The 11988-nt window shown below is 39.4% G+C and overlaps 1 protein-coding gene and 1 long non-coding RNA gene across 3 annotated transcripts in view; one reads left to right on the plus strand and one right to left on the minus strand.

Moving 5' to 3' along the window:
• Positions 1-7524: 7524 nt before the first annotated feature.
• The window catches only part of LOC100740473 (cyclin-T), a 20450-nt gene continuing 15986 nt past the window's right edge, over positions 7525-11988 (minus strand). For both annotated transcript variants that reach the window (XM_012390982.3, XM_012390983.3), the window contains one exon: positions 7525-11145. In XM_012390982.3, coding sequence (XP_012246405.1) covers positions 11074-11145 — 72 coding nt within the window. In that variant the 3' untranslated portion in view covers positions 7525-11073. The remainder of the gene's footprint in view (positions 11146-11988) is intronic.
• On the plus strand, positions 9511-11292 carry LOC117152265. Its single transcript, XR_004462587.1, has 2 exons — positions 9511-9655; positions 10830-11292. It is a non-coding gene; the product is annotated as an uncharacterized LOC117152265 (long non-coding RNA).

An 11988-nucleotide genomic window follows, 5' to 3' on the forward strand; every position in this document is an offset into this window, starting at 1 on the left:
GTTTTGCCTAGCGGAGGTCTGGAGTGGTTGTATGGGTTTTCCGAGAAATGTGGTTGTGGTGGCATGCGGCCTGGAGAGCGGGCCTAGCCATGTGTGAGGTTGCCTCGGAGGTGCCGATACAATGGGACATACATTGTATCAATAACCAAACTCCAGGTAGAAACTGCCTAACAACAGCGTTCGGAACTTCTCCATACTTCTAACAAATGCGTATCGAATTGCAGACGAGGCTGACATTTGTGCGATTGCCTTGGAGAGTGACACATCGAGCATTTTCGTCAATCGTATTTTGCGCGTAAGATTATTTTTTTACGCTTAGTAAAGAGTTATCTCGTTGACCGTGGATTCGTTTGAACGCAACAAAAACATTGTTAATAGTGTTTATTAAATTAATTATTCGTAAATCATATTATTCATTAATCCTACTATTCGTTAAGCTCATTATTCATTAGACTTATTATCTGTTAAACTTAATTATTCGTACAATTTGTTATTCACTAACTTCATTGTTCGTCAAATTTATTATTCATTAGACTTATTATTTGTTAAGCTTTGTGATAGTCTTGTATATACGTGTATATATAACCTCGGCTTTGTGAAACGATGGCAAGTCCACGCGAACAGTTGTCACGCGCCCAAAATTCCGATTTTAACCCGACATCAGAAGTGGGATCAGAACCGCCTAAAGTGATACAAGAGCAGATGGCCTTTACGCGCGAGTTAATTCAAACGCTAGTGCAAAAGCCGACGGAGCAAGTGCCGAGTGCGGAACCTGTGAGTCTAGTGTTACCACGTTTTAACCCCGAAGCCGCGGGCGCCGACCCGGCTGCGTGGTGCGCGATCGTTAGTGTGATTATGGAAAAAATCTCTCGCCTCTACAAGACGACGAGTTATATCTCGCTATAAGTCGTGCTCTAGAGGGTACAGCAGTACAGTGGTTTACGCAAGTTCCGGTCAGTGGTCTTACTTGGACAAGGTTTACGGAACATTTTTTTGCGCGTTATGGTGGCACGGAGACGGCAACCTCATTGCTAATGAGGATATTCAACGAACAACCACTGAAGGACGAAACCACGGAGACTTTTGGTAATCGTCTTCGCTCCCTTCTGTCGGCGAAATGGGGAGATCCAATCCACGCCGAATTAATCAACGCTGTCGTCCTCCTACGACTGATTTCGCATGACCAGCGTGTCGAACGGATAGCACTTACGAATGATATCCAGACTCAGGATCAATTCTATAAGGAAATGAGAGCTCTCTCTTACGCGAGGAAGAGACCGGTACCTTCGTCAAATAATCCACTGGCGGAACCAGAAGCTAAACGAAGCACAGGCCGTCAGTTTTTCGGATTAAGTGTGTGGCGGATCGGTATCAATTGGACGCAGACAGGTCGAGGCATCAACGCGGCGCAACACCTCCCGGGCGATCCGCTGGTACCAACCGCCAACACTAGAGAGCTACGACGATAACGAGTCTGTCTAACTCGCGAATATACGAGCGATTGATACAAATACCGCACCTAGCGAGACTCCTTCTTCTAAGTCAGGGACCACCAGGCATAGCCTTACTGACGAGTCCACCGGTAGTCCCGGGACGAAACGCACAACTCTCTTTTCATTCGCCACAAGTGCTACGGTCATATAGGAGAACGGAGTGTCACGCGAAAACCCCAAAATAGGAAGGAGCAGGATATACGAAATCCAAAGGAAAAACGACCAGCCGCATCGTCAAAGGTGACTTGCTTCAAATGCCACGAGGAGGGACATATCGCGCCTAATTGTCCATCATTGCGGAAAAGAAGCCACGATTCTGTCACATAAAGTTGGCACTTGGGTTGTAGTAAGAAGGCTGAGTCGTGTAACCCAATTACTAATTTTTCTTTATAAAACTTTATTATAAATGTTAACACTTACAAAATAACACCGAACCGGAAAAAAGGGGTTGTATGAGTACAGCAATTAGAAGAAGAACAAGAACTGCCCGAGCGTTTATATGGGGGGTGAAGTCTCGGTTTATATACGTTTTGGTTTTAGGATGTTGAGTGGCTAGGTGTAGGTTATGATGTGGAAAAGTGTCTGAAGATCGGGGGTCCATATTCTATCTCTGATGTGGATTAAAGTGCGTCACAGTCTTGGTGTATGCTATGATGTTAAGGTGGTGATGTGTCCAAAAGTGTCCGAAGGTCGATGTCTTATCACTGATGTAGGTTGAGATGCGATTGATGTCACAATTTCATTGACGAACGCTGGATCAACTCCTGTGTAGTGGAAGCTCCGGCTGGTAGATTAAGCCATCTGAGTGAGTTGTATCCATCTTACTTTGATTCTGGGGCCGAGTGTTCGTTAATTAAAGAGTCCTTAGCCTCGAAATTTTTGGGTAAAAGAATAACCGATATAGTAGTGATGCGGGGAATCGGGAATACTTGTATTAAGAGTACACTTCAGATTTTGTTCACTGTTTGTATTAATGGTCTTACATTGGAGATAGTTTTTCATGTCCTTGCTGATGATTACTTAAAATACGATATCATGATTGGTCGCGAGATTTTAAGCCAAGGATTCGACGTAAAGTTCACGCAAGATAGCCTCGTTATTTGTAAAACAAAGATCATTAACGCCTGTGGTAAAGTCGCGGAAGATGCGGTCGACATTAACGTGGTTGACACTGATGCGATGGTAACGATGAAGATCGATTAATCTCTGTTCTCGAAAAATTTAAGGAATCATTCATTACGGGTTTCCCGCGTACTCGCGTCAGTACGGGCCAGTTAGAAATACGGCTAATTGATCCCAACGTCACCGTGCAAAGAAGCCCTTACAGGCTTAGCGAGGCAGAGCGAAGAATAGTACGCGAGAGAATAGACGAATTAATTAGAGCAAAAATTGTAAGGCCTAGTAATTCGCCGTTCGCGAGCCCCATGATACTCGTGAAGAAGAAGGATGGCTCAGACAGATTGTGTGTAGACTTTCGAGCGCTAAATAAAAATACGGTCGCGAATCGGTATCCCTTACCCCCTTATTGCTGATCAAATCGCGAGATTGCAGAGTGCGAGATACTTCATTAGCCTGGACATGGTCAGTGGATTTCACCAGATTCCCATTCATCCTAACTCGACGGAATATACAGCGTTCGTTACCCCCGACGATCAATACGAATACGTAACGATGCCGTTTGGATTGAAAAATGCACCAGCCGTTTTCCAGAGAGCCATTTTCAAAGCCTTAGGCGATCTCGCTTATTCGTATGTCTTTGTTTATTTGGACGACGTTCTAATAATTGCCGACTCGATAGACCAAGCTCTAGAAAGGTTGCACGTTATACTAAACACCCTCGTAAACGCCTGATTTTCTTTTAATTTCGTTAAATGTTCCTTTCTGAAGACGTCGGTACTTTATTTGGGATATGTAATTCATAACTGAGAAGTTCGTCCAAATCCGGGAAAAATACAAGCTTTGAATTCTTTTCCTGCACCGTCGACCGTCACACAGCTTAGGCAGTTCATAGGTTTGGCCTCCTACTTCCGAAAATTTATTCCTAAATTTTCACAAGTAATGAAACCCTTGTATGCACTCACTTCTAGTAGCAAACACATAACTTGGACAGATAGGCACGAAAAGATAAGATAAAAGGTCCTGATTGACGCGCCGGTGTTAATGATATTTGACCCCAATCATCCCATAGAACTGCATACCGACGCTAGTTCGGAGGGGTATGGGGCTATTTTAATGCATAAGGTCGAGGGGAAAAACAGAGTCATTGAATACTATAGTAAAAGGACCAGTCCCGCGGAATCCAGATATCATTCGTACGAACTGGAGACATTAGCGGTAGTAATCGTCGTCAAGCATTTCCAACACTATTTACATGGGCGGAAATTCCTAGTTGTTACCGATTGTAATTCTTTGAAAGCCTCCAGTAACAAAGTAAATTTAAACGACCGGGTTTATAGGTGGTGGGCTTATTTGCAAACATTTGATTTCGACATCATATATCGAGAGGGTAAACGAATGGTCCACGTAGATTTCTTTTCGCGAAACCCCGTAGACTCGAACCACCGTCTGATCAACAAAATCGCAGAGAAGGAGATTAATCTAGCCGAGATCTCCGAAGACTGGCTATTAGCGGAACAACGTCGCGATCCACAAATTGTGGAAATTGTTAATAAAATACAGAACGATGAGCTTGCGGACGATATCGCGAACACCTACGAGTTACGATCCGGTACCCTTTACCGTAAGGTACAACGAAAAGGCAGAACCATCTGCTTACCTATCGTTCCGAGAGGCTTTAGATGGTCCGTCATTAACCATCTGCATCAGTCAATTATGCACTTAGGTTGGGATAAAACGCTCGAGAAACTCTACGAGTATTACTGGTTCGAGGGAATGGCGAAGTATGTTCGTAAACTCGTCGAGAACTGTCATGCTTGTCGAGTTTCGAAGGCTAGTTCAGGTAAAATACAAGCTGAACTACATCCCATACCTAAGACCGGCATACAGTGCACATGGCAAAAATGATTCGAAAGAGTATGTCATCGTCTTGGTCGATGCCTTCACGAAATTCGTGTACCTACATTATACTCGCAAGTTGGATTCGCTTAGCGTTATCAAAGCACTTAAGTCCGCTATATTTTTGTTCGGTAGTCCCTGTCGGATAATAGCAGATCAGGGAAGATGCTTTACGGGCCGGGAATTTCAAGAGTTCTGTAAAAGCAAACAAATTAAAGTTCATTTGATTGCGACCGGTGCAAGTAGGGCCAATGGACAGCTAGAACGTGTTATGAGCGTACTAAAAAGTATGTTTATCACGGTAGAAACGACCGGGCGTTCATGGCAAGACGCGATCGCAGAGATACAATTGGCTTTGAACTGTACCACCAACCGTGCGACCAAATCGAGCCCTTTAGAGTTATTGATCGGTAGAGCAGCAAGACCATGTGACTTATTACTACCTGATAACATCGAGGAAAAAGAAATAGACATCTCCAGTGTAAGGCAACAGGCAATAAAAGAAATGGAAACTAATGCTAGGTACGACAAAGAGAGATTCGACAAAACCAAAGCTAAAGTGGTTAGGTTTAATCTCGGTGATTTGATACTACGCCAAAATGAAGAAAGGAACCAGACAAAACTGGATCCAAAATTCAGGGGTCCATTTGCGATATCGGAGGTTCTGGAAGGAGACCGATATACCTTGAAAACACTGGATGGGAAAAGGTCATACAAGTACAGTCATGCTAGATTAAGAAAAATGCCGGATAGTTGCATTCCTGTTGAGTTGGATGTCGATGGTGATGACGAGAACAGTGGCCATGGCGATGTGAGTACCCCGATCTCAGAGGATCGTAGGATTATATGAGCCCGGGTGCGGCCATGGGATGGAGTTCAGTGTGGTCAAGCACTGGAAGTGACAATGTCACGAAGCTGGAGCTGGTCTAGTACCGACAGCGACAATGTCACGAAGCTGGAGCAGATCTAGTATCGACAGCGACAATGTTACGAAGCTGGTTATGGAACGAACTTTGAGTGAATGTGCGATTCAAAGGATGAGACTCATTTGGGTGCGAAATCGAGAATGGTCCATCATGTCATTACGACTCGACTGATAGCCCACAGGATGCAACTGGCACTTTGAATGCAAATCATAATGATACTAATCTTGTTTCCTTTTGTTTTGTTGTCGAAGGTACACCCGAGGATGTGTAACAGTCAGGACGGCCGTGTCGGAGATGAAAGGAAAGCCGAAGCCTTTCCTTGGAAATTTTTTGATCATCCTCTAGTACTTTAGCCTAGATTTTATCATAGCTGTAATTGTTTAAAATTTGTGATAGCGAGATTGGGTTCGAGGTGACAATTGGTCGCCGGACGCAGCCACCGTCACGAGATGAACGCTTTGCCTAACGGAGGTCTGGAGTGCTTGTATGGGTTTTTCGAGAAGTGTGATTGTGGCGGCATGCGGTCTCGAGAGCGGACCTAGCCACGTGTGAGGTTGCCTCGGAGGTGCCGATACAATGGGACATACATTGTATCAATAATCAAATTCCAGGCAGAGGCTGCCTAACAATGGGCGTTTGGAACCTTCTCAATGCTTCCAAACGAGTATACAAAAACCAAAGGCAATCGTACGACGAGAAAAATCTCCACGAGGCAGGCATTCGTGCGATTGCCTTGGAGAGTGACACATCGAGCATTTTCGTCAATCGTATTTTCGCGTAAGATTATTTTTTACGCTTAGTAAAGAGTTACTTCGTTGGCCGTGAATTCGTTTGAACGCAACAAAAATATTGTTAATAGTGTTCATTAAATTCATTATTCGTAAATCATATTATTCATTAATCCTACTATTCGTTAAGCTCATTATTCATTAGACTTATTATCTGTTAAACTTAATTATTCGTACAATTTGTTATTCACTAACTTCATTGTTCGTCAAATTTATTATTCATTAGACTTATTATTTGTTAAGCTTTGTGATAGTCTTGTATATACGTGTATATATAACCTCGGCTTTGTGAAACGATGGCAAGTCCACGCGAACAGTTGTCACGCGCCCAAAATTCCGATTTTAACCCGACATATATTAATACATATATTTCATGAACTGTACACGTATGGAAATTGATTCTGAATGAAATATCCAAGCTCCAAATTTCATTGGTCACACATAAAAAGGAGAAATAATAAAAACTACGAAGATAGTTGTTTTAATCATTCTTTTGCTTCTCTCTTTATTAAGGATAACTTTTCAACGCCGCCTGAAACTAGGCAAGCTTACCTCGGGTCGCGAAAATCATCAGTCATGAGAGAGAAAATAATGATTTTTCTTATTTTTCTTTGAAAGCATTGTTCCTAAAAAAAAAAAAATAAAGAAATATACACACATATATATGTATAAATATATATAAATATAGATAAATATAAGCTAGTCCACGCGAAGAGTTGTCACGCGCCCAAAATTCCGATTTTAACCCGACATATATTAATACATATATTTCATGAACTGTACACGTATGGAAATTGATTCTGAATGAAATATCCAAGCTCCAAATTTCATTGGTCACACATAAAAAGGAGAAATAATAAAAACTACGAAGATAGTTGTTTTAATCATTCTTTTGCTTCTCTCTTTATTAAGGATAACTTTTCAACGCCGCCTGAAACTAGGCAAGCTTACCTCGGGTCGCGAAAATCATCAGTCATGAGAGAGAAAATAATGATTTTTCTTATTTTTCTTTGAAAGCATTGTTCCTAAAAAAAAAAAAATAAAGAAATATACACACATATATATGTATAAATATATATAAATATAGATAAATATATATTTATATATATATATATATATGGTGTGTGATTGAGTGTGTGTGTGTAATATATGCACACATATATATATTTGTCCAACATATATGAGTACTTCTTAGTATGAAATAATAATTGCACTCGTAATTTGAAAAAATATAAACACCCACCATAATGAAAGAGTGAATTCGTTTGAAAAGGAAGGTATATCAAATAATGTTAATATGTGTCCTATTATGAAATCAGCTGTTTATAATTCTCTAATTCGGTTTTCTTTTTTTGGCTCCTTTTTTAAATGTGAAATTATTTATAATTTTACGAAGGAACTTTCTCACGACTAAAGACTCTCGGATCGAGCGTGTATCCACGATACGCAAGCTCCTCGGCATGCGCGTGAAATACAAATGCACGTCTTGCAAACGATGATAATAATAATAATAATAATAAGTATACACTCTCCACGAATCGTCGCTTCTGTTCAAGTCCTTAAGAATAAATTTATTTACATCGCGGACACGGTATTTTATTCTTCGGTTATCTCCCGTTCGTCCTTTTAAAAAAATTCTCCATCTTTTACGTCGATCGAACTCGTATAATATGTTCCTTTCCATTTTTTATTTACTTTTCTTCTTCGAAGAAAGAAACGGAAGTAACCTGTTCTCTAAAGAAACATAGTAGTTTTCGTCCTAATCGAGGATTTATAGCTAAATTTAGTCTAATAATTTTCAAACGAGCCCGTTTCGCTCTCCGAAAAAATTCGATCGACAAACAAATTATTTAGTCGATAAAACAATGCCGTGCGTTCCGACGTTATTTCATTCGAAATTCTACATGATCAATTGTTTTCTTTTTCTTTCTCACTCGTTCTCTGTTTCGCTCTGTAATTCAATCTTGGTAAGTAGCGAAACAGTTGCGTTACAATTATTACGCGTTATTCGCTGAACTGGAAACAATTAGCAATAAACGTCGTCTTTGTACCACATAGCCAAGAGAATACTAAAAATTTCATCTATTCTTCTCTTAAGGATTAGAAGGAGAAACATGCTACAAATGAGAAGAAAATGCTCTCGGTGCGAACGCTCTCTTTGTGAGGCAATAACATATACTTAAACTGTGTATAATTGTAATACTCTATAAGTAGAACTTTGAATTACTCTCGGCTATGGATTAAAGTCGACACGATAAAATAGGCTCGTCATTCTTACCTATCGTGTAATAAGAATGAAAAATATTCTTACAATATTATTCGACGAACGACGAAGCGGATGATATTTTATCGCGCCGAAAATCGTCTTGGAACATTTATTGCTAACATACAATTTTGTTTTTTCTCTCTCTCTCTCTTTTGTTTCGTTGAACAAACGTGTCAAAGGCATATTTGACAATAGTTGAAATACGATTCACGAATCTAAGTTTACATCTGATCGGCTTATCATTTATAGTCAATAAATACATGTTTTTCTCCGTACACGTTTTCGAACTCGGAGTGCAATCTTCGATATGCACAATAAAAGAAGAACGATGAAGAAATGGCTATGCGTGAATTGTTTCAAAAATTCACAAACGACAGAGGTGGATCACCGTTTTGCGTTCTTATTGTTTACAATTATCAATGTGTCGTATTATTATAATTACCATTATTTAAATGTTAATTGATATTAATATTATTATTACTATAGCTGCTCGTTTTTAAGATAACGCAACAAATGCTCGGGTATGAAATACGCGTGAAAATCAGTGATAACATTTTTCTTTTTTTTTTAAATCGATACAGTACGCACGGCCATTCGCAAATATATTTGATAATATAATTCTATTATCGGTTTCTCTTAAAAAATAATACCTACAGAGAATAGAGTCGAGTATTAACTGTGTGTTCGCTAAATATACGCATGGTTCCTTTATCTTTTGAACGAGTGAAGATAATTAATGGAATCTTTCGTGTATTACCATTGCGCGTACTGCAACTTGTACCATTACTCTGTATTTTTTTCATTTTAATATTTCTTACATTGTGTGGTGTAACGCGATTGTATAACCGTAGTGTGTCGAGTCATTCATTTGGTTTATTTTGGCATACAAAATAATTTTATTTACAGTCTGACAATAATATTAATCGTTTATCTATAGTCCTTTATGCTAAGTGGCGATAGTATAATTCGAATTACTTACTATATTATGCGGTTTTTTCGGCTATGTACATAACAAAACGGCACGAATAAATATCATTGGACATGGACCAAGTTTTTCTTTCAGTGTGCATGCTCACCGCTTCGCACAAACGATTCGTTTCTTAGGGACATTCGAACCTGTAGAAAATTCATCTTTGAAGAACAATCGATGGAGGTGGGATACTAAAAGTATGTACAATTTGTACCATTAACATCTATGGAACTACGGCGTTCTACGTTTTGATCATTGAAACGGAACATTTACTCTAAGATCTTGATTGATTCAAGGAAAAGAAAGAAAAAAAATAGTATGAAGATGCGGTAAGAAACGAAACTTTGTTAAATGCATCGTGAACGTAACAAAACTGAAATGATCAACTGAAACAATGACAATGAAAGTGTACTATTGAATAATAAAGTTCTTTCGCAACATCGATAAGAACGTCGCACAAAGCATTCGTGATCCGGAATTCACTGAACAGCAAAGAAAAACTTGTTACCTAAAATGTAAAACGTACAAAGATTATTCTATATCCGACTCATTCGAGCTTCAAATCTGTTTAATCACGTCTCTCCCTGTCTAACGAATCGATCGACGATTAATTCGATAGTTGTGAAATTTACGATGCATTGTCTCGCGTTCTTCGATGCAAATAAAAACATGGCAGTTGAATGGAATAACAAATGGAAAGTTGGAAAAAGGTATTATTTAGCCCTCGAAACGAAATCACAAGTTCGACTTACATTGTATAGGCTCATGATTCAAAATGTATTATTCATTAGTTTCAATGAACGATATACGTTTCCATGAAAAAATGAAGACGATTAAATTTAAATATCGTGAACGATATATTACTCGTTTTCGTAAGATAGATGCAAAATATCGGTACGATATCTATTATAAAAAATCGGAAATCTGAGATCGATTCTGAGGGCTATGTTACCATAAGACGTATTCTTTCGATTATTTGCACATAGAAAATTAAAAGAATTCGTCTTATATTTCTACAAGATAGTATAAAAAAGAAGGGGGGAAAAGGAAAGAATAAAAAGCGATGTTGTACAGATCGCAAGTAAAATGAAAATCGCGTAATCCAATGATCAAGGACGAAGTGAAATTCCCTTTCTCCTTAACTTACTGCGTATTTAATTTGACCTGAGTAAGATTAATTATTTTCCTTTCTTTTTCGTTTTTCATTCTTTTCTCTAGTCGAAAGCATAAATCGCTGATCGATTTACGTTAAACTTTGGTTAACGTTAAGGCGTCAAGCTTGCGTCTTTTTGTGAATTCTCATCTTCGATGCAGCCATATATGAAGAACTGTTATAAGAATTATTCCCTTCTTATCGTAAACTTTGGATAGAATGCTGCAACGGATGAAGCAGACAGCTAACGAACATCTATTCTCCTCTTGATCATCTGGGACGACTGTGAGAAACGAGGACGACGATGAAAGCTGCATTGCTTTGGAATCTCAACGCAGTTTCAAGGACGAAGAAGCAAAACGAGGTGAATTTTCCCCTTTCAGGATGGATATCAATCAGGTTACTTCGGAGCACTTCCTGAAGAGACTTTTACCGACATCCTCTTCTACTGATGTCCGGATACTACGACGTGTGAGACTGCTGAGACTGTGACAGCTTGCTGGAACTTTTGTGATGGCTAGACGCGTGTTTCTCCTGAAAATACAAAGAGAACTGTGGTACTCCAATCCTCAAAAGAAATTGTTTTAAAAAACTAATAATAAATTGATCGATATTTATCCAGTTTCGTCGAAATAAAATCAAGTAAATTCTCTATTTCCTTGGTAGAATGTTTTAGAATTATTTGATGTTGTTGGTTTACTCCTTATTTGATCATTAAACGCTGAAATTTCTTTCCGTTATCTTTCCTTCTTTTCTTGTCGATTATAAAAGAAACAGATGAGGAATACGCTAATTTGCATCAGCCTATTATAGAAATTGAATTAAAAGAAATTAATATTAATAAGATATGCCGATTAAACGGTATCGATCGCAATTCCATTTTTCGTTGCGACGCATAATTTAGGAATTACTGAATAAACACGTATTCCTCGATGCATGTTTCAGACACGTGATAAGTGTTCGTATAGCTATATGAATGAGTTACAGGTATTCAGTTAAAATAATTATGAATCATAATTACTGTTTTTAAAAAAAAGACGCAAATGAATTCCAATTTTATGGACGCGACTAACTGAGAATTAAATCGAGAAACATCAAGTGACTTCATGAACGAATGATATTAAAGCTTCTATACGGAATGCGGATGAATATTATGTATATTCAAAAAGACCAAATAAAGAAGTGGAATAAAGTCAAGTAAACGTCATAGTATCGCTAATAGATGGCACCTAATTTTATCATTCCCCCCCCCCCCCCCCCCCCCCCCCCCTCCCCCCCCCCCTCCCCCCCCCCCCCCCCCCCCCCCCCCCCTCCCCTCCCCCCCCCACAACCACCCCCCCCTCCCCCTCCTCCCCCCCTCCCCCCCCCCCCCTCCCC

This window comes from Bombus impatiens, unplaced genomic scaffold, assembly GCF_000188095.3.
Source record: "Bombus impatiens unplaced genomic scaffold, BIMP_2.2 scf_0914, whole genome shotgun sequence".
In the NCBI taxonomy this organism is placed as follows: Eukaryota; Metazoa; Arthropoda; class Insecta; order Hymenoptera; family Apidae; genus Bombus; species Bombus impatiens.